General features: G+C 43.9%; 1 protein-coding gene across 1 annotated transcript in view; it reads right to left on the bottom strand.

The window, feature by feature from the left end:
* Positions 1-23,142, bottom strand: part of LOC120841166 (enteropeptidase-like) — a 39,335-nt gene extending 16,193 nt beyond the window's left edge. The window contains exon 1 of the mRNA XM_040212034.1: positions 23,094-23,142. Coding sequence (XP_040067968.1) covers positions 23,094-23,142 — 49 coding nt within the window. The remainder of the gene's footprint in view (positions 1-23,093) is intronic.
* Between the last annotated feature and the right edge of the window lie 901 nt (positions 23,143-24,043).

Here is a 24,043-nt window from a genome sequence, read left to right as displayed (position 1 = left end):
CGCATTCGAGCATACAATTTGCGTTGGAAATCGTGATTGCAAAAAAGGGAATTTATGCTTGACTTTAACATTTGATTTCGGAATGCACAATTTTGTTTTCTACAAATAAGCAACATCGTTGCACAGTGTATCCTACCTGAGATATAGCTGGGATTGTTTTGGGGGTTTACGGTCGCAAAGTGTCAGGATAAAGAAGCAGGGAGCCATTTTCTATAATGGACTCAAACTCATCGCGAAACAGAAACGGTTGTTCTTTGCGGACCGAGAGAATTCTAAATCTACAGTCTAACAAAAAGCTTGTTGTAGCTGTATCTATGGCCATTACTGCTTTTCCACTAGCTGCTTCACCTCAAATATTCCACGGGCAGTAAATGTGGTTGCCATACAACTTAAGCAAATCGGGAAAGCAATGATTAGAGAGTTTTAGGAGATCGCTCCGATGACTCCGACAGCAACGCCCGATAAACCGTTGCCGTTTTTCGTCCAGCATCTTATCGCTGTCAGGGGTATTGGAGATATGGGGTCGAGCATCGAAAGCTCTCTATTACGACTTTATGTGCCTAGCAGTCAATTCTATGGACCTTTCCTGCGACATTTTCGAATAAAGTTGTTTACACCGCGTGTTTTTGGGTTTGAGAGAGTACGTCTGTGTTGGCCGACTGCGCTGGGCTGCGAGTTCTTCAAAAAGCAGTAGCAGCCTGCGTAAGCGCCATCCCAGCAACTGGTTGTGACTAAATGTATCCGTTTTATTTTATCTTTTGTGTCTTGGGGCGAATAGAATTTCGCCATGCTTTAAAAAAAGGCGATGTACCAGTTCTTGAAACAACAAAACAAATGAAAGCTATTTCTGGTGGCCCTGTACGCGACAGAACAAAATCAAAGACAGGTGGAATGTTTGTTGTATTTTATGCAGACTTTTAAGATGCCATACACTCAGCCGTGCCAACCTACAAGGTTATTAACTGTCGAAAATATTTGTCCACTCAAGAAAGCCGAAAGCCGTGGGTATTCCTCGGTCACAACATGACATCCAACAAGTCTCATCAATCGAACAATATATTGCACTTACCGTACGGTGCCGCGTGACCCGAAAAAACGTTTTATTCAAGAAAGATTTGAGATAACACAGCATATCCAATATATATTGTCGACGACATTCGGACGGAATCCGGTTTATTTCAGGGAACGTTACAAAAAGTGCGGCTTTCTTTTTTTTTTTTTTTTTGAGACAAAAAACAAAAACGGATTTATTTGTTCCATCATTTACCCTGGACCCACCAGCTATGTTTTGCGAAGAAAGCGAACATAGGTAGGAGAACATTTCGAAGATTACCTCTACTAAATCAATCATCGAAGAGCATCGAATGGACCGCGTCGCGAACTGTTTGATGCTCGCTTTCTTCGTCGGCATGCTGCAAAGCCCACGAGACCTGGTATTCCCTGGTTCTCACAGATCAAGGTAATACAAAAATTGTAACTATCCTGAACAGACAAATAAATCAAAAACTTTGAAGAACGTCCGACAGATTCCGAAAGAACAACACAGGTGAGGAGTCGCGCTGACCGGGTTTCCACAGCTTAGCAGGTTCACAGAAATTTCTGGCTGACAGGGGTCGTCCGGGTCGCAAAATGGGGCGGCCGCAGAGTTCTTCTTTGGAACAGAATGTTCAGTTGGTCTTGTTGGTTGTTCATGACTGGAGCGAAGCTGATGTATACTCATGACTTCTTTTGGATAACCGTTTAAGTCGGGAGTCTCCAAAACACAGTACGCGGGTCGGATCCGGAACGCGGAGGGCGTCCCACCTGCCGGCGACTGGCCGCGGTCCTCGCAGTGACCCCCGGGCCGCGGCCCGTCACCAGCAGTCCCGCCCCTACTGGCGCATAAATAAGCGCGTGTAAAGATATCGCGTTGCGACGCTCACCAAACGCTTCGTGTTATTTACCTGCTTATTTTCTGGCCCTCAAGGCAGGCCGCGAAAAACACCTAACCCGGTCCCTTAGCTATAAGGACCCCTCTGGGATACCTTGGAAGGCATATCAGGGGTCTCCGAAATTCCGAGTCCTTGAGCAACTTTACTGGGGTTTCGACATCCGCATGTCAACGCTGTTTCTGCATTACATAGATTGAGCGTCATGATTTAAAATGTATATATATATATATATATATATATATATATATATATATATATATATATATATATAATTATCAAAAAATATATATATTAAATTTTTTTTTGATAATTGAAAGGGCAGTCCAAGGTAATTCGGCTCCCGTGATTATGAACCACAACTTTTTTCAAGCTAGTTTTTATCTAACATCTTGATAACGACCATTTACGTCGACAATGCCTGAACGTCTTCTTACCTGCTCTACTTCACCTGGAGGTGTAAGAAAAAATAAAAACTCGTTTTTTCATACTCTAATTATGAACGTTGACGTTCTCAGCCCTAGTGCCACACTCGCACTTGATGTTGAGCTGGGCTTGCGAAGCGGCGGCGGATGCGGTTGAGCAGCAAACTGCCTTTTTGTGTTATCGGTGCAAATAGGTTTGGACTTTTATTGTTTCGGTGCAAGTTTGGGTATTGGTGTGACACACACGCCTACGCTTCTGTTCATCTTGTGGTATGGTTTCAGGTTTCTGAGTTGTGATTGTCGAGCACGCAAACGTATTGGCGTCTCTTTTCTAATGCTTTATTTGTTTTTAAGCTCGAGCCGATGCTTCCGCTGAAGCATTCTACCGTATCCAAAGGAAAATTACATCGTGTTAGACCATCTCAAATTTTGTTTTTCTTGCGACAGACGCAGATATGCCACAACAATTTAAATGATGCTGTTAATTTTATTAGCGCTGCAGTGCTTTGAGGTTATTGATGGGTTAAATCTTCTATTTATGATAAATCATAGCGGGGCCGCGATACACCAGAATGTAAGCACGCAGAACATGCTGTGCGAAGTCAAGTTATATTTGTATCGCGCTTCGTTACTGCTGGCCGTACAAGGAAGACGAAGGCGCAACTCAGTTCGGAACACCTATAGCGAAAGCTCGCGCTGCAGAACCCAAAGATCATGCGCACAATACCCACCCCTGCTAACTTACACCGGTCAACTCGCTAACGAACCCGTGTAGAAGAAACAAAGGAGAGTCCCAGTTTCCTCTTCCTCACTTCTGGGTAAACGTTGCACATCCCTCGCTCGGTTTGTTTTTAAGACTTTTTGTTTGCCAAACTTCGGGAAAATCCCACGGGACGGCAGAGAAGGCAGAGACGATAAACTATACTGATGGTGTCCACCGACGCACACGAAAACGACACCATGATTGTTTTGCAGGGCACAAGAAAATCTGCAGATAATTTAAACGAAGAAAACGCGAAAGATCTAGAAAAATGTACATAATATTGGCTCACTCTGACCAATATAATGATTACTTTGTAAAATTGAGACTACAACACATGTATATATATATTTTTCAAGTTACGCTTAACACAATATTTTGGTTGGACTATATTCAGCTGCGCATTGAAACGGCGTGCTGCGGATCTGTAACTTTGGTTCCACTGCTACATAAGGTTGTGCGGGAGTATTCGCGACTCCCGCGAAACGGACGTCACCTAGTGGGAAAAAGCCTCAACTAGACGAAACAGTATTTTTCGCGATTTCTGCTCGTCTCTCGTGGCCTCCTCGATTGTATGTTGTCGGTGGTTTTCACGATGAAACAATTGTCCCGGTGACTATCTAGCGATTGTAGTATCAGCTTTTTACCTTCATCAGCACCGTGGAAGGACAGTAGGCAGTCCTTCCGAGGGATGGCAGTAATGACATTAATTTAATTAAATGGCAGCATTAAAATTACGTAAACTTCTTTGTTAATAAGTAATGTAATGGTCTAGTTTTATAGGCTAAAGATTCAGTAATGCAATGAATTACTTTCAGTCAGTAAATTAAAATTTAACCACTCGTTAATTTTGAAATGACTTTTATCCTAAACGAGAAAGCTCAGTCGCCAACTCTTTTTTCATTTTTAAATAGAACAAATAATTTTTATCTAGACAGTTCGTGAAACAGAAAAAGGAGCAATTAAACGACGCCCATCTAAACGCAAAACCTCGTACGAAAAACTCGACAGACGCACAAAGGCGGCTGGAAAGGCGAAAGAGAAAAGCTTACGTGCAAAGACATCACTGGAAGACTACGGCTCAAGAATCCCATGCAAGCAGATCCGCTGCGGCTACGTCATCCCGACGAGACTATGCTTCCTTTATACGTAATCTGACATTGGGGTTGGAGCTATACCAGCTCACAAAAAAACAATCAACCATTTTCCTTTGATCGCCTGACCCGTCCCTTTCTCTGCACGCAGGTATGAACGAAAGCCCGGTTATGTGGCGAAAGATAGACGGTTGCCTGTTCCAACGAGCACGTATCTTCCACCTCACTGTCCGCTTAGGGATGACGGCTTCAGGGCCAAAAGGCGAAGGAAACATCACTAGTGAGGTCAACACATTTTAAAACCTGAGAGGGCAGGACAAATAGACCAGCCTTCTTGCTGGAGTGTCAAGCAAGCTCAAACCGTAAGCTTCGATCATTGTGAAGAAGTAACGACCGGAATAAATAATTAGCAACAAATGCCTTGTCAAGGCCCCGGACGTTTCATGCGTATTCTTAGCCTTGTAAAGTAAAGGCGATCCATAATGGAACAGCGCGAATTTTTGCAAGGACAGAGGAAGGAACTGGACAGGACGAGCGCTGACTAACAACTGAAAGGTTTATTCTCAGGAAACCACGAAGAAAAACATACGACAACACGACTCTCTGATCACGATGGAAATGCGCATGCGCCTCACAAAATTGGGTGCAAAATTTGCACCCAATTTCGTAAGGCGCGTGCGCATTTCCATCGTGATTAGAGAGTCGTGTTGTATGTTTTTCTTCGTGGTTTCCTGAGAATAAACCTTTCAGTCGTTAGTCAGCGCTCGTCCTGTCCAGTTCCTTCCTCTGTCCTTGCAAAAATTCGCGCTGTTCCATTATGAATCCATACCAACTCGCCCAGTTATCCGGTTTAATAAAGGCGATCCTCGCAGTCGGAAAAAACGGGAATCGAGCAAAACAGCAACCGCTCGCCGTACGCCTCACTGCCTTCCCTTAAGAACTTTATTCGGAACTAAGCCAACGAAACAGATATTGCTGCGCGTTTGATGGGAAAGTACACATTTTTAACAAGCTCGCGGCATCCATTTCGTTATGTAGCGACGCTTCCACCCAGCAAATATTAGGTCCCTTTGTGTGATAACGCGCAACAACTTAGGCTTTTCGGTTTTTTGGGAACGATCCTCCTTGGTAGGTATGACCGGGAATGCGTCAACCAGTGCTTTTGTGAGAATAGGATTAGATTCCAAAAGGTATATGTTTCAGGTAACGATTTACCGTAAAATCGAGCTCCTATGGCCCGACTTAACATACTGACACGGGCTTTTGGTCATTGCCAAAGAGGGCAAGGAAAACATAACATTTTAACTAATAACGTTGCCTGTTGAATGAACCGGGAAACCGGTCAGTCGATTCTTTTTCTATACATCTAAAGAAGAAGCTATACATATTGTTTAACGCTCATGTCGTGTCTGCCAGCAGAACGACCGTTCAGAATCGTTCGGTTCATGGTGCATCGGGCTTTTGCGGTGTAAACAGGAAGACCTGAGTTTTGGTACATATGCTGTAAATAAAATGAGCACAAATGACTGACTCGATGCATTGCAAATCAATGTCAAAGGAATTTCATTGCTTTTTTGAAGTAATTGTACTGTAATTACTTTTAGTCTGCGGTAAATTTGGATGTAATTTATTTACATCTTCAGTTTCAGAAAAGTGTTGACTAATATAATTTAACTACTTTTTGTAGCGATTTCGCCATCTCTTATCCCTTCTTTGCCTTTTCGAAGAAAGACGAGCCTCTGAAAACTCGGTTACGCCAGCACATCGCCGCAGGCTCGTAACGTTGAAGATAACAATCGGGGTTAGCCATTTTGAGTCAAATGGTTGCTTGATGATGCCGCAGCGTTGCGCGTTGAGCTTGCACATAGTACTGGACGATCTGTTTTAAACCGCCATATTTGTCCGGTAGTTGGATCTCCAATAGGTCGCTGTAGTCACAAATATACATAGAGGCGGAAACATGGGCTCTCAGCTACAGAGGAACAGGTAGTAATATTGACTGGAACGAATATTTACAGCGTGAATGGTATGTTTTCTAAGATATTAATTTCTTTTACCATTAATATTCAATGTCGAGAAACGATATTAGTGGCAAAAAGGCAGGTTGTTTGTAAATTATTTATTCGTAAGGTTGTCACCGAGAAAAGGCGTGCTTTGAGAAAGGCGGGTATAAAAGTAAGAATAGCAAACGACGCAGCAAGCGATCGGTGTAGCGTTGGTTCATCTACGTGTTTTCGCGTGCTGCGTTTGTTTACGTGATCCCTGTATGTGGTGCGTTCAGCCGATTTATGGCGTGCGTAATGTTTGTGCAGTATAAAGTGTAGACCGTGCAATTATATCCGAGCGAGCAATGCAAATAATTTGGTGGACTTTGCATTGGGATATAGCTAGCACCCCTTAGCTTCGTCTACTAAGTGGGAACTAAATCTTTTACAGCAGTGAGCATTCACCTCTAAACCAATGTAGTGGTTTCTGCTTGGTCTTGCTGATGAGACTAGTTCCCTTTATTAAATTTTGAAGTATTAACTGTTAAGAACACGCCTGTTCAACGCTGTAGTTGGTAAGAAGTTAGTAACATATGTGACAAGAGTAAAAACCAAAAGTTAGTAAATAGTACGGCCTTTTTCTAAGAGTACCCTTTAATTAATCTGACCATAAGTATAATACAAAGCATCAGAGTATTTTGCGGACATTGGGTAGTACGCAGCACTCGTTAAGGCGGTACCCGGAAGGAACCGATGCCCCAAACACATATTTCTAGATTTCTGATGAGTACAATATAGCTGTACGATAAATAAAGAGGAACTAATTTCTGCCGTGTCGCGTTTTATTGGTTTGACAGGTGCAAGGAGTAGTAGTAAAAGTGTACACGATCAGCCCACTAATCAATCAATACGAAAACATGTGTTTCCGATATCGGGGTGCCCGGTTTCTGACATCGGATACTATCTATGGAATGTGGGTGTCTATTACTGACATGGATCCTATCTATTCGGATATTTAAATGGCTAACTGCGTGCATATGTTTCCGATATTGGGGTGTCCTGTTTCTGACATCGATCCTATCTATTCGGATATATGAATGGCTAACTGCGCGCCCGCAGTTAGCCATTCATATATATATTCATATAAAAAAAAAGATATCTGAATTTATCTGAATTCTCTGAATGATATTTCAGATATCAGAAACATCCGTTTCTGATATCTGAAATATATCAGATATCAGAAACGGATGTTTCTGATATCTGAAAAAATGTTTGATTTTCGATAATCGATCAATAAATTTTACTATTGATCGATGATCGATCATCGGCCGATAGACGATCACTGCCAAGCAGTTGTCACGTGACAACCAAGTAACAACTGCGAATTTTATTTACTCCGAAAAAGGCTTTTAAAATACTTTCGGCTCGGGCGGTTTCGAACCAGCGACCTTTCGTTCTGCAGCCCGACGCGGAACCTCTGCGCCACAAAGGGAAGTGAATATTCCGAACTTAGACTTTGTATGGAAACGTGGGTAGTGCTAGGGTTCGCCGCTCTGTTCCGCTCTGTCAAGTGTAGTTTATAGTTGGTGATGCTTCCACAAGGTGGCGCTTGAGGTCGCCGTCGCCGCACCAATCAGCGTACTCCCCGCCTACGTCGCTGACTCGTGGGAAAGTGTGGGGACACGCCGCTGGATGGCGCCATGTGCCGTGTGGTTGGTGATATTCCCACAAGATGTCGCGAGTCCTGTGGCTAATCGCGTCATTTGTGCGGTGTCGTCACACCAATCAGCCTAGGGCATTTTCTCTTTATTTATATATATATATCTTCTCCATAAAGACTCCGCACATTAGTTATGGAAGTGAGACGACCGATCGTCATGCATCAAATAGCTGCCATCGTGCTTTCCCTTCCAATCATCTACATTATTGTCTTTGGACTTGCCACGTCTCAACCGAACCCTTACGGACATTGCACACTCGAGACAAGTTTGACGGAAGACATCAAAGTTCATCGATGTTCAGACTCTGTTTTGGCAATACGTGCCTGGATGAAAGTGTACTATCCCGAGAAAATTGGCGTAAATTTGGACAAAAAGCAGACTCGCAACCTAAAACAATGTCTTCACGAGGCCGACGTTCGTGTCTTGCGGAAACATGACCTACAGTGCGAAGACACTTGCAATATAAGTGAGTCGATGTATCTTCGTCGATGTCCATTCAATGTGTATCAAATTAGACGAGTGATCGGTGGTAAACCCTCGATGTATGGGATAAATTTAGATCACGAGGCAACATTGCGTCTCTTGGAGTTTTTGAATAAAGAGTAATAAAACACTCTACGTGTGTGTGTCTCAAACAAATCTGCAGAGTCTATTGAAAGACTCATTGCAGTGTAAAGAACAACATCGTATACATTTTTTTTGTTTATTTTTCAAAATCACCTGCCCTAACCCAACTGTTGTGAGAGGAATCATAGCCTCTCCATTTCACGAGGTATTGGAGATCAGCCGCACGTCGTTTTCTCAAAATCATCTCGATGATCCAGGCCTTGTTTTCGGGGTTGGAAACACGTTGTAACTGAGCTTCGTAGAAGGAACCGAGAACGAGCTCTTTTCTCACCAGGTCGACGAGGTAATATGTTGTGGGAATACCTAGTCGGATTCTGTCGACCATAAATACGTCATCTGTGAAGGACTGTTTGTACTTTTTTAAAAGAAGGTGTCGTTCTTTGGATATGCGCACATAATCCCCGATCCGAAATTTCGGTTTCTTGGGTGCTCCCGACGGAGGAGGGAAAAGATGAAGAAAGAAATCTGTCTGATTCTCCTCGGTGACGTCGATGGGTCGAGCACCCAGCGTTCGGTGGTAGCTGTGGTTGTAGGATTTTACGATTTTGGGAAGGATCTCTATTAACCGCCTCGTTCTTGCATACTCAAAGTATTTATAGATCCAACTCATAATGGTTTTTCGCACGCGTTCTACTATGGAAGCCTTTTGCTTTGAAAAAACAGAATACAATTTAACTCCCTGCTTATTCAGATATGACACGACTAATTTCCCGTAAAACTCACGGCCGTGGTCCGTGCATAGAAGCCTACTTTTCTTCATCCTACGAAAGACGATTTTAAGCGCTCTCACGACCTCTTCTCCCGTCTTTCGAGCGATCAGAACGGTGGAGAGAAATCGAGAAAACGTATCGATCACAAACAAACTGTATCTTTTTCCATCATTATATTTGGCAATTTTTTTGGATTTCCACAAGGTCCGCCTGATAGACGTCTCGAAGTCCCAGGGACAGCATCTTGCGGTATAGACGACGGCGTTTGGTTTCCCTAAACGAGGTGTAAGCGTCAGATCCCTCTAAAAACTTTTCCGCCGTTCTTCGGCCCGTATGCCTGACAAGTCTATTGACTCCACCGAAGGATGCGGGATGGGCTGCTCTGTAGTAGACCGCTTTGCTTTCCTTCTCTGACGACGGCATCTCGACTTCCGTCGGTAAGACTGAGCGCGAAAGGCTGACAGGTCCAGGAAGTTATTAATTACGGCGGAAACTGCACCTCTCACCCAGGAAGGTTGTCTATTGTAGAGCTCGTAGCGTAGTAGATCGATTATGTTGGATTCCTCGATCCTCTTTCCATGAACAACCAACTTTCCATCGGGGGTCTAGGCAATCACCGACGAAACGCTCTCCAAGAGCCCCTGAACCTTCTTTCTTTGACGTGGAGGAAATGAGGAAAAAATTAGCTCGTCGTTGAAGTAATCTTCGTCTAAAATATCTTCCATGCCTTATCTAGCACTCGTTTAGATGTCCGTGGAGCAGGATCAGCACAGGCCTCTGCAGCAGCAACAGCGAAGATCGAAGGTGAGTGCGGCGATGATGATGATTCTTGCTGCTCCGAGGAACGCTTCGGTGAAATATTCGGAGAGGAGGATCCTTCTCTACTGGTCGATCCTACTTTGACCACTCTTCCTTTAAAGCGATCGTAGTTTACGATGCTCGTCGGCAGATTTTGTTTGACCAATAGCGTCGCGACACGTTCGAAATGAATGGGAACTGACATCTGTTTCGCTCGCGAAATGAGATAAGAAACAACATCAATGATATTTGACTCATGGAGAGGCTTCTCGTCATATATAATCTCTAACGTGTGTGGGTCCCATGCAATCACTGGTTTTAACAAATTTAGAAGTGATCGACCTTTTTCCCTATAGGTTTTGCTCAAAATATTGACGACTGCATTGATATCGCGATCGTCCGTGGCATCATTCGTCTGCGTCATTTGTTCTCTCGTAAAGGGAGTCGTTTCCTGAGGCATGACGTTGTTAATATCAGGATTGTGCGGACGTAAACTTTTATGAAGCGTCTGAATGATTTTTTTCAGTTTGACGTCATCCGCTTTCCCCTCTTGTCTTAAAATATCAGGAATATGCTCTTCTTTGTAAGGTATGAGGTGGTATTTCTTCGTTTTCACACCCCGATGGCCTTGGCGATAGCTCTTCTTCCGAGCGTGGATAACAGACCCAAGAGAGCCGGAAGGATCAAAGGTAAAAAGCCTCATTTCTGTATCAATACCCTTTTTATATTCTTGTGACCTTTCTTTCGGTTTCCCAATGATCTTATGAGGGGTACAAACCTCTTTACCTTCCTTTTTATAATTGGTGTGAGTGGAACGTTTCCTCTGCAAAGGTTTAAGCAAATTTCGCGAATGATGTTTAGATGTCCCTTTTTGACGTCACGAAGAAGGACTTCTCTTTGTCTAGACGATTTAGCTTTGGATAAGAGGTGCAAAAACCGTGCATGTCCCTTCAAACGATTCATGAGGAAGTATCGTAGACGACTTCTGGTCCCTCGTCCGGCAAGATCCTTGTTCTCACGCGGAAATTATCGGGGCAAGTTTGCGACAGGTCAATCAGGATGTAACTGAATGATGTTTTACACGCGTCCGAATATATACGCGGAAGGACATGCCCTCTCTTCCCTCCAAAGAGCTGTCGAGATAGTACCTGGAGTTGATCGACAATCCTCACCGATCGGAATATCATTAGAGCCGTAGAATTTAAGCTGATTGTTCGAAAGTATGAATCTTGGTGAAACATGTTCTGAGTAATGAAAATGACGGAGGCGTTATAGTGGTGAGCAGCGCCTATGAAATACTCGCATATCTCCTTCAGTTTTGTCCTATTTGAGAGAAAGTCGTCGAAAATAATTAGGGAGTTTGTCTCGGGATCCAAATTTTGCGGAATGTCTTTAGTGAACACAACGTCCGGGTGATCTTTAAAAAACGGTTGCTCGTAAACGTACACGTAGAAAATGACGTCCAACTTCTTATCAAACATTTCCTCTCTATAATGCAACAATTTACGAATATACATGCTTTTGCCTGATTTCGAAGAACCAATCATTGTTACAGACGCGGGCGTCTCAAATTGGAATTTATTGAGAACGAGCGTCATGACGGCCGGTTTGCAAATGTGAAAGGCAGTGTATCTACACCTTTCTATATACGCCGAATACCTTTACCACCTTCCTTACGAAAATACACGATGAGACGACCCGCCAGCTTCCCTCGCGCTGGCTTATCATAACCATAAACTCAGAAGCAACCGACCCTGGTGTCGAATTCTCACTTAACACGCACAGCCGTTCGTCAGTTCGTAAACAGATTGCTTTAAAGCGAAAAGCTGAAACAACAGAAACCTAATACGATGCACGGTGTCAAATTCGCGATTGTGGAGGCTGTCACGTCCAGACATGTCTCGCGGTGCCAATCGTTTTGTAAACAGACTGCTATAAAACTGACGGACGTCCACCGTTTCTTCAGAGCGTGCCACTACACGTGAGGTGAGGGGAAAAATATTTGAAGCGCGTTTATTTTGTTTTTAACATACATTTTTATTACAGGAGCCCACTGCCGCCACCGCCGACCCAATGATGGAGAACCTCCTGGACAAGCTTAACTCCTTGAAATCGCCGTCAAACTTTGTTAAGATGGATCTGATTCCGTCTGATGTCAAGCTGCCTGTGTTAGACATTGGACGTTTGGACACACGTTACGGACCGTCCGTCTTCGTGTCCCTCCAGCTGTCAGACGACATTGTCAAGGTATTTTTGCCTAAACGATTTTCAGAGCTCAGTGACGAGGAGCTTGAAAGTATGCGTCACATGACGGGATTAGTACTAGAGAAAAGCAAGGGCGACGGACGGTCACCCATCATTGTCTTCTCGAAGTTGGACATTTAGGTGTCTTTTTTTTATTTTCTCAGAAATGGTAACCTGTCACTCGTGTAACGTACGGGAGAGGCAACAATATTCCAGCGCAATGCATTACAAGTTCATCTGGCTCTTGTACATAATGTTCCCTATCAAGATTGCATTCCATTTTGTGAAGGCGTCTGCGCTTTTCGAAACTTTACGATGGGCTATGATATGTATTTGCACGAGCGCGACGACGAGGCTCACGACGTCTCTACACTGTTCCGTCATCACTCAGATGCAATGTCCAACGTATTTAGACATTACGGAATGCCGCTGCGTTTTTTTATCACGTTAACCGCAGAACTGACACGACTTAACTCCGAAGACGAATTTGACTTTAGCGTGCATGACTTTCACTCTTTCGTTCACACGATCTGCGCCGAGGGTAACATCGCTAGCGCCCTGCAGCTTGCCTGCGGCGAGATAAACGCCCGTCTAGAGCAGTATCAGGGACGTGGGTCGGGTTTCGCGCTCGTCGCCATCCAACAATGTAGCATCACAGTTGGACGTTTCGTTCCCCAGAGGGTCGGATGTCAAAGTTTCACTTTGCCGAAGGAACTGGCAAACAAACAGTGTATTTTGAATGTGAACGAACGCATGAAGGACTCCGAAAGAAAAATGTGCTTCACCTTTTCCGTGCTTGCGGGGTTGCATCCCACTCGACATAAAACGAGAGCTTCCTCATACAGGGACCATCTGAGCAAATATTCGTTTCCTTTAAACTATCCAGTGACGTTTCCAGAAGACGTAGAGACTTTCGAAAGAAAAAATCGCGTGTCCATCAACGTGTACGGTTACGAACGGGAAAAAAAGTTTGTCTATCCTCTCAAAATCAACGATCACGAGTTGGAAAAGCATGTAGATTTGCTCTTGATTGACGACCACTTTGTCCTCATCACCAACTTCGCCGGGCTTTTCGAAAACAGGGCTAGCTACCGATTCCGTTGTAAAAGATGCATGATGGGTTTTCGTTTTCGGACTTCTCTAACCAGTCATTTTGCCTTGTGTAAAGAAAAAAAGCCAGTCCGAACGGTCTCTCCTAAAAAAGGGGACGCGCTTTATTTCCGTAACACTCACCTCATGGAGCCTTTTCCATACTTCTGCGTCTACGACTTTGAGGCCATCTTGAAACCGGAAAACACGGATCACGTTTACGAGAGTCACGTACCCAGCTCGTTTTGTATTCTAGTGATCCGTTCTACAGACTCACGAATCATGGAACGTTTCTTGTATCGAGGCGAGGATTGTGTCGAGCAGTTCATTTCCATCCTCAATCAAATGTCCAAACTCATTCCCGAGTGAATTAGGAGCGATCTCACGACGGTCAAAAAGACACAGAGCTCCGGCAGTCACCGTGATGTATGTGGCGAGTCGTTCGACAAACGTAAAAGAAAGGGCAACGATCATTTTACCGGACCTTACAGGCTGTGCAAAAGCTGTAATTTAAACGACAGGAATAACAAAAAAGTCATTCCCCTGGTGGCACACAACCACTCGTACGACCTTGCCTTTATTTTACCGAAACTACATCTATTCGAGTCGAAAGATATCAAGGTTCTCGCCAGTAGTTGTCAACAGTTTAAGCGACTCGACGTGGGTAACCTATGGTTTTTTGACAGTCTAGCTTTCCTCCCCGCGAGCTTGGACGCACTTGTGCAGGACCTCCATTCCAAAGGCTTGGAAAATTTTCGCTGCCTTCGTGAAGCGTTTCCTCAACATATTGAGTTGCTGGCACGTAAGGGTGTGTTTCCCTACGATTACATAACCGATTTCAGCGTCTACGATGAGCCCGAGCTGCCACCACGTGAGTCGTTTTACAACAAGCTTAACGACGCTCACATTTCTGAGAAGGATTATCACCATGCCCAGGTCGTTTTTGACACGTTCAAGTTAAAAAATGTGGGAGGGTACAGTGACTGCTATTTGAAACTCGACTGCTTACTTCTATCCGACGTAATGCAAAATTTTAGGAAATGGACCCTGGAAACCTACGAGATCGATCCCTTGCATTTCGTGTCGCTTCCTGCCCTCAGCTTTGCCTGTGCGCTTAAGCAAACAAAGGTCAAACTTGAGTTGCTCAACGACGTCGACGCATATCTTTTTATCGAATCGGGTTTACGAGGAGGAATCGTGCAATGTGCAATTCGACATGCGAGAGCTAACGTTCCAACCAGCGACTCGTTCGATCCTAACAAAGATGCTTCTCAAATGTTCGACCTCGATGTGAACGGTCTTTACGCATCAACGATGAGACAACCGCTTCCGTACGGCAATTTCCGATGGCTTGATCGCGAAGAAATCAATGCCCTTCAGTTCGCTCAGGTTTCAGACGACTCACCCACCGGTTACATCTTGGAGGTAGACCTAGACTATCCAGAGGAACTACACGACTCGCATGCAGACTTTCCTTTGGCTCCGGAAAAACGAGGGGTTCCTTTCGAATGGCTTTCGTCTTATCAAAAGGCGCTAGTGAAAAAATTTGGCCTACCCGACAGAGAATCTGAACGTAAGCTTCTTTTAACCCTATTTCCCAAACGTAATTACGTTATTCATTTCCGAAACCTAAAGTTGTACCTGCAGCTAGGGTTAAAACTGAAGAAGATTCATCGCGTCCTGCAGTTTTCCCAGCGGGCCTTTCTAAAAGAATTTATCGACTTCAATCACGATCTGCGCAAGCAGGCTACCAACACCTTTCAGAAGAATTTGTCAAAGCTCTTTATGAACTCGGTCTACGGAAAGACGATTGAAAATCCTCGCCAATACAACGACATTGTCATTAGCGTTTCCGAGGACGAAGTCGTAAAAAATCTGCAAGAACCTAACCTTAGACAATTTACAGCGATCGGTCCGAACGTGGTCATATTTCAATTTTCACAGAAAACTTTGCACCTGAACAAGCCCATATACGCAGGTTTTTCTATCCTAGAGATGTCGAAGATCGTCATGTACGATTTCTTCTATAATCAGATCAGAAGAGTTTTCCCGGATGCTCGCGCTGCATATAGCGACACGGACTCATTTATCCTCCAAATCAGCGGTCGGGACGTCGACGAGAGGCTCGCAGAGCTTACCGAGAGCCACCTAGATACTTCCGGTTACCCGTCCGACCACGCCTTGTATTCGCTTCAAAACAAAATGCGACTTGGAGTTTTCAAAAACGAGCTGCCGAAGGACCACATTCTAGGATTTGTCTGTCTTAAACCGAAACTCTATGCACTCGATCTAGAGTCTCAAGAACATTGTGTGAGGGCTAAAGGAGTAAAAAGATGCGAGTCGCGTAAGCTAACTTACGATCTCTACCTTCAGACTCTCGAGACACAAACTCTGCACACTGTCACCCAAAGAATCATTGCTCGTAAGCAAAATGAAAACAAAAGTGTCGTCGTAGAAAAAATTGGATTGAACCCCTTCGACAACAAGCGTTTTATCGAAGACAACGGACTTTCGACGCTTCCTTACGGACATCTCAGACTCGGCGAAATGTCCTCCTCCAAAACAACCGGGTGTGGTCGATAAAAATGTAATCGCGGCAGTGTATTTTTTTTTTCTTTTGGGATGAAGGGAGTAATGATATGATTCAAATCTTGGAAATGTCGCCCCCCCCCCCCCCCACCCTATGTACTCGATAAAAATGTTATTCCGACACTGTAATTTTTATTATTTTGAAATTGTTTTTTTAATGTATTCTTATAATATGTTATATTGTAAGTGTGTATTCATGTCTTTTTTTATGTAGAGCGTTTTCAATGCATATGAATGCATGCAATAAAACGATTCATACTTTACTTTTTGTGTTTGTTTTTATTTGACTGAAAAGAGATTACAAAACGCTGCAGCAGGATAGCTCCAACTTGGGAGATGGAAATTGTTTCCGCACAAGTACAGATATCAAACAATCGTTCCATCGATGATTGGTTGGCAAAAACGCCTTGGTGCATTCGCGGAGTGGTACACCACAACACAGGAGAGCGCCGACGTATAGACAGTAAAGTCCACACGTACTTGACTTGAATCCTTGAATTCTCTTTTTGTTGAAGAAGAAGCTGGAAACGTTTCCGATAAAGTCGTAAAATTCTTCGTGTATTGGAATCATACCAAAACTGTCAAAATAACTCATCGAATTGTCCTTTGGAGATATGAAAAAAAGAACCCAGTGTTCGCCGGAAGAAGATCTCGGTGCCGTGTTAAGTATGTAAAGACCCTGGCTTGGTCTCTCCTGGCCAATCTCGTCGCAAGAAAAAGTACCGCGAAACCAGGGTCGCGTACACTGGTTGCCTGCAAACATCGAATAAAATTCGTGTTCTTCCATTTCTTCAATTAGCGATCCTGACCCGTCTCTCCTTGTCAATTTCCAAAACGCGTGGTGTTTCTGACATGAACAGGATCGTGACTGCCGTATTTAGGTCTTGTTTGAAAGTCAGGGTGAGTCTCACATTGGCTGTGAGGATTGGACATAAACTCTGCTCTTCCCTGTCGGGAGTCAAAGTGTAGTAGAGAAGAAAAGAGTATTTTGAGAAGGCACCTTTAGAGAACGGAACGTCTTTTCGACTGAGTCGATGCACGAAGTTCATATAGGCCTTCATATAAAGATCCTGATTAAAATCGAAATTTTCTGTCTTCTGAGACCCTCCAACGTCTAGTACGGCCGTTTTCAGATTGAAGTGTTCAAATTTGAAGGGGTCGTGTTCGCGACTTCCCTGAAACGATTCACTCTTTACGAACGCGATGACGAGCTTAGATGGAACCCGATGAGGATAGAGGTCGTCGAGAACGATATGTGACACACCGGGAGAAACGGTTCTGGTTTTGATCTCCACTCCACGTAACAGGTATGATGTGGGAGTAGATTGCAATCGCCTTTCGATTCCGACAAGAACTGTCGGGGCCACTTGGACTCGTCGAATGTACAGAACGATGCGAGGAAGCTGAACAATGGGCTTTTGTTGAATCGTCGAAGCAGCCAAGAGTCTGAAATCTTCGGTATTTTGTCGCAGCACGATGCGGATGTCCACCCCGTTAAGTAGGAGCTTTTCTTGCTGGCAAATGTCGCTGAATATCGGACAGAACATGTCGCAAAGGGTAGATCCCTCGGTGCGCTTGAAGCGAGCGGCAAGTCCCTTGGCATCCGGCGGAATTTCCAGCTTTTCCGATGTATTGACTGGGTCCTTTTCGTAGAGCATCGCAGAAAGAGAATGATCTCTACTTACCTGGTTTGCATTAAGCAGAATATCAAGATATGAACGATAGGCATAGTTTTCGTACTGGCTGACAAGAGTTTGATTCAGATAAATGTGTAGGTATTGAAAGAGGGAGCTGCCAAAGGACTGAACCGGAATCACTTTATCGTTCGTAACCGACCCGTCGACTGCAACAGTGCTCGCAGGATCGTCATTAGCTCGAACGATTTTAGATTGAATGTGAAGGAAGCTCGATTTCAAATCGTAAAAGTGTGGACCCAAAGAAGGGACGTGAAATTCCAAAATGGACGAGGAGGTTGCACTAGCGACGGGAAAGAACTCAAGATATTCCGATTTTTCCAGGGCAAACGAAGTAGGCGGCAGCGAGAAAAGTTCTAGTTCACCGGTTGTGCACAAACAGGATTGTTCGTGAAGGGTAAAGATACCGCTCGACATTCTCTAGGTGTCAAAAAAGTCTAGACCCTTCCGTCTCTTTTCTCGTGGGCAGACTGAGGAAGGTTTCTCGGTCTTCTTTCTTTTATGACCTGCACCGGAGAGCTTTTGCAGAAGCTGGTCCCTCGTGTTTCGATACGTCTTGCCAATTCCTTTTTTGAGGGCATCCCGAAGTGAGGAACCTTGTCTGACGCGCTCTGCTACGTCTCTGCCAGTGGCCACGAGTTTTCGACCGAGGTACGGGGCTACTCTCTTTGTAAACACTGGCGATATTCTTTGATAGATGTCGGACAGTAGACCGCTCCCCACTTGCACCAAAGGCCCGGACACAAAATGCGGCAAATGTTTCTCTCCGGAACCGGAAAAATGGTCCACACAGCACGGTGTTGACTTTACGTGCATTTTCTAAAATGCAGGGTTGCCGCGACACGACCGGATCCGTCTAGAAATGGAATGTAAGTTCCTTTCTCACCAACGAGCTCCAGACAAATGGTGTTGACTTCCTTTGCGATCAACCTATTATATTGTAACAAATTGAATGAATACGACATCATCTCTTTTCGCTTAGTCACCACGAAAGGTACGACTCTAAAAAGAGGGGCTTTCACATCACCAACGTGTTCCGCTTCTATGATATCGCAATACGTAAAAATGTAATTATTTGGATATAATACGACTTCACGGTCTGCCACGGTAAAGGAGGTATACACGGTCTTTTCACCAAATCCGAGCATGTGTGACAAGCGGTGATTCATCAATATATATCCATTGTGATGCAACTGCAATGCTACGAGTTTTATGTAGGGGTTATGACGAAGCAACATTTTTGAGGGAGGGAGTTTGAGTGTAGATTGGTACGCACTGTTTATCGCATCAATGAGGTGTTCTCCCGATTCGTAGAAGCCCTCGAGAATCTCAATACGGTCCTGTGTCATGACGTGTTTAACTCTTGTCAGCTCTATCTCAACCTCTTTATCGAACGTCAATTCCTCTACGGGACGGCCTTCCATAGACTGACCTTTACCAAATATTTGCTCTGAGAAGCCAAGTTTTTCGGCTAAGAGAGACGACATGTGCAAAGCGTTGTTTCTCTGGAAGGTTCTGGAATACAAGCTTTCTTTTCGAACGAGGCTCGCTTTGGGTCCGAACAATTCTCTCAACCCACTTAACAACAACGAGAGGACGTCTTGTTTTGCAGGGATTCGAATCTTTTTGCTGGATTCCACATGCCCAGCGTCCGTTGGTCTGACCAAATAGATCTCGTTAGATGGCCTCGTCACATTCTTGATGCTAAATGGAAAATTAGATTCCTCTAGGGCGACCTCATACGGTTCATTTAAAAGGATAGGTTGGGACAGCTGTACCTTAAACTTACTTTAAGTATTATCGTGAAATATTTCACTGGAGGCATTGGAGAAAAGGTTCACATAAAATTGATTGCTCATTCTACAGACCGATCGTGCACTCGGTCAACACAAGACAGACCGGGCCGATAGCGAGGCCCGATCTTTTCTATCCGACAAAATGAAACACAAATAAATTAAGATGACAATTTATTTCCACGAGTCCACACTATCCGCAGTGAACAGCCTGTATCGAAGAACATCCGCGGCCAGCCGATACACGTAGGTTGCTTCGATGTGATAATTGCACCGCACTGACCGCTTGATGGTATGCACCGTGTCCGAGAGGAACTCCACCACGTCTGTCGTTTCCGCTTCGGTCACTCTGGACATCACCTTGCTCACCCATCCCGACAAGAAAGTGAAAGGACCTCGTGCGATGGCCACTCCTTGTCCTTTCCCTCGTAGTGCTCGTACACGCGGGACACTACACGGAACACAACTGGGTCCACTTCGTAGGGAGGGAACTTTCCGAACACAATCAGATCGATGAGCAGTTCCAGTGCAGTCACAAAGAAGTCGTTGTTTGTCTTACAGTCTCCAGTGCAGACTTCTATCTCGCTCCAGCGAGTGTGTTCTTCCGTGCAACTAGTCAAACGACCGCTCGCAAACGTCTCGACAGTTCGAACTTCACGACACGAATGGCATAGAGAGTTCGTCGCCTGGGTCATACGACACCTTACGAGCATGTCAACAGACTGAAGGTCAGTGATAAGATAAGCCGCAGGACTCGCGACAGTTTGTGGGAATATCACAGACTTGTACACGTTACTGAAAAAAAGTAACTGATTACAATTACAATTACTACAGTCAAAAAAGTAACCGATTACCGTTACTGATTACTGCCTCCCAGAAGTAATTGAACAATTACTGCAAAGTAATTGATTACTTTTCAAGTTACTTTCACGTTACTTCTTATTGCGATGACAGAAATACACAAATACACAGTAAAATATTGCCTACACAATTTTGTTTGGTTATTGTTCCCTTTTTTGTTTTCAGACCCGGACCTTGTCGTGTAGCTGACGCGTCGACCTAAGGAACAAAGCCACTAAAAAGTCAATAGCGAGTTCCCGCTTCCCGTCGACTTTATCAGCAATCTGCAACGAGATCCGGAACTCGCCAGCCAAGGCTGGTGGCGCGCTTGTAGAAGAGCGTGGCGCAAAAGAAAAAAGGATTTGCCGAGTAATCCTAGTTTTATTTTTTTTAGATGTTAAGAAAATGTCAATCATTTTCGCTCCATGGCTGAGTGACTATGTTGATTTTTGTGAGAAAAAAAAATTGTGTAATGAAAAATGTAATTGGTAATTGCGTAATTGATTTTGTAATTGATTACAGAAAAAAAGTAATTGAATTACTCCGAGCGTTACAGCTTGACAAATGTAATTGAAGCGTTACAAAATTACACTTAACTGTAATTGATTACAAGTAATCAATTACTTGTAACGCGTTACGTAAAGTCTGGCAATATCACCAACCACACGGCACATGGCGCCATCCAGCGGCGTGTCCCCACACTTTCCCACGAGTCAACGACGTAGGCGGGGAGTACGATGATTGGTGCGGCGACGGCGACCTCAAGCGCCACCTTGTGGAAGCATCACCCACTATAAACTACACTTGACAGAGCGTAACAGAGCGGCGAACCCTAGCACTACCCACGTTTGCATACAAAGTCTAAGTTTGGAATATTCACTTCCCTTTGTGGCGCAGAGGTACCGCGTCGGGCTACTGAACGAAAGGTCGCTGGTTCGCAACCGCCCGAGCCGAAAGTATTTGAAAAGCCTTTTTCGGAGTAAATAAAATTCGCAGTTGTTACGTGGTTGTCACGTGACAACTGCTTGGCAGCGATCGTCTATCGACCGATGGTCAACCATCGGCCGATGATCGATCATCGGCCAATGATCGATCATCGATCAATAGTAAAATTTATTGATCGATTATCAATTATCGATTATCGAAAATCAAAATTTTTTATCAGAAACATCCGTTTCTGATATCTGATATCAACTTATTCAGATATCAGAAACATCTGTTTCTGATATCTGAATAAGTTAGGATAGGATTGGCTAATAGCCGGTCGCGACTCTTACGTCAGACCCAACTGCCTGACGTAAGAGTTCGGATATCTAAACGGCTAACTGCGCGCCGCCGACGGCGGGCGCGCAGTTAGCCGTTTAGATATCCGGATAGATAGGATCGATGTCAGAAACCGGACACCCCGATATCGGAAACATATGCACGCAGTTAGCCATTTAAATATCCAAATAGATATGATTGATGTCAGTAATAGACACCCACAGTCCATAGATAGGATCCGATGTCAGAAACCGGACACCCCGATATCGGAAACATATCGGGAACATGTCGATATCGGAAACAGATGTTTTCGTATTGATTGATTATTGGGCTGATCGTGTACACTTTTACTACTACTGCAAGGGGTAAGGTTTTAATGTACTGATGTGTTTAAGGACTATTATTAAGGGTTAACGGCGGATAGTTAAGAGCAAATCTAAAGGTTCAAGTCTGGCCTACAGTCTAATCGAATAATTATCGCGTCACCTTCAATATACATTCAATAGGCTCACTGCAGATGTGTATGGACAGAGATGAGGCGAGGGAAAGCTACGAGCCTTACTGACTAGCAAACCATATTCTCCATGCGAGTGTTGAACGTTTTAGTCATAACACCACGAAAGTGACTTTTAGACCTGGACATGAACGAGCAAAACAACGAATAATCTTTTTGTATTAAAGAAAAGTCCGTTACTATTTTTCACGTGTACCAATAACATTAAGGCTAAATTTTTATGCAAAAACGAATAGTCTGCTATTTCGTGCAAAACACTATTCCAGGCTAAACGTAAAAATGATCTCTTTAAATTAGTATACAAAATACCGGCGTTCTTCAGTGAAGACATATGCTCATGATGCTTAATTTCAAACACAGGTATATTTACGGCGTGTTCAACGTTCTATCAAAAATATATATTTATTTCAAGTCTAAGTAATTCCAGAGGGTGGCAAAAGGCAACTAGATATGCCTAAGCACGTCAATTTGTGTCGAAGCCTCTGAGGGGGATTGTTTTATTAGTAAAAAGACTGGGAAGTTCATGATCCTTTTAATCACTGACTGTCCTTTTCGAGACGCAGCTGACTTGCAGAAATATTCTCACACACGCTTATGAACGTGATTTCCTTTATTTTTATACGAGCATTTCTCAGCATATATTGTTGTAGAGATCAATATCACTCAGCTAAGTTGCGAGACAATTTTTTCAAGGGGACAATGAAGAGAAACAAAGATATATTTGACCAAGCTGTAATCGCGTCTCACATTTTGAACAATTTAAAGCCAATAGACGCCCCACGATAAGCAACGAAGGCACAAACGTGACAAATACTATGCTTAGTTGTAACTGAGTGACTGCGCATTAGACTATGTAATGGAGGAATAAAAGACATATGCCCGATCTCTACACGCATACTGAGAGAGACTTAGCGCAAATGTAAGGCTAGAATCAGAAGTACGTGTCCCTCCACAATTGCTTTCTGCTGCATTAGTAAACTTATATCACTTCGCTAATTAATGGCGTTTTTCTCACTTACCGTATAGCAAAGCAATGGTGTATACGAAGACGGGAAAGAGTGAATTCATTGCTCTCAAAACCGGCAAGGACCTTCCAGGCTGTTTTCTGATTCCAAACTGGGAAAAAACACAAGTGCTGCGTGTCCGCGTTAAATGCGCTTAAATGTGACTTAAATGACCTTTTGGTGATGCAAGATCTTCCTCCATTCATCCTCAGATACAAAGCGCTCGGTTAATGACATTTGAACTATGAAGTTGTTTTGATGCAGCGCAAATCCGTTTTCAGATTATGATATTTCCGCACACTTGTAAACAACTGAAAGTCCCCTTTGCAAATGTATTTTGTTATTTTTATCCCCATATCAAACGTTTCGGCATTGAGATGCCAGAGAGGTTTTGAAATTACACTCTAAAAAAAGGGCATCACCTTACACCCTTTTGTCCCATATAATACACCCCAAAATTTCATTTCGACGTACAGCGCCCTATAGTCAAACAGACGGGCCCAAATTTTGCGAGGGGCTTGATAACGGTGCGATATAACTTATTAAATTGCTAAAGTACGTATCAAAAACCAAAGAAAGAAAACATGGAGTTTTTGCAGTAGGGCCAAGAAAAATCCGATAATCTTTTTTGTAGTCAATAATACCTACATTAGCTATCTTAATCAGTTGTACCACACGGCTATCGAGCCCCTGGTAAAATTTGGGGCCGTTTGTTCGACTATAGGGCGCTGTACGTCGAATTGAAATTTCGGGGTGTATTATATGGGACAAGGGGTGTAATAATACACCCTTTTTTCTGAGAGTGATATATTACTATTGTTTGGAACGCAAAGTAGACGTATACTTACGACTTCGTTGGTTCAGAGTATTAGGGGTTTTCAAAACACGGTCCGCTGGCCACATCCGGCTGGCGGAAGTTTTCTCACCTGCCAAAGGCTGGCCGCGGTCCTTTCAGAAACCCCGGG

Source organism: Ixodes scapularis, unplaced genomic scaffold (genome assembly GCF_016920785.2).
Source record: "Ixodes scapularis isolate PalLabHiFi unplaced genomic scaffold, ASM1692078v2 PGA_scaffold1__304_contigs__length_218370807, whole genome shotgun sequence".
NCBI lineage: Eukaryota > Metazoa > Arthropoda > Arachnida > Ixodida > Ixodidae > Ixodes > Ixodes scapularis.
This window is presented reverse-complemented; position numbering and strand designations above follow the sequence as displayed.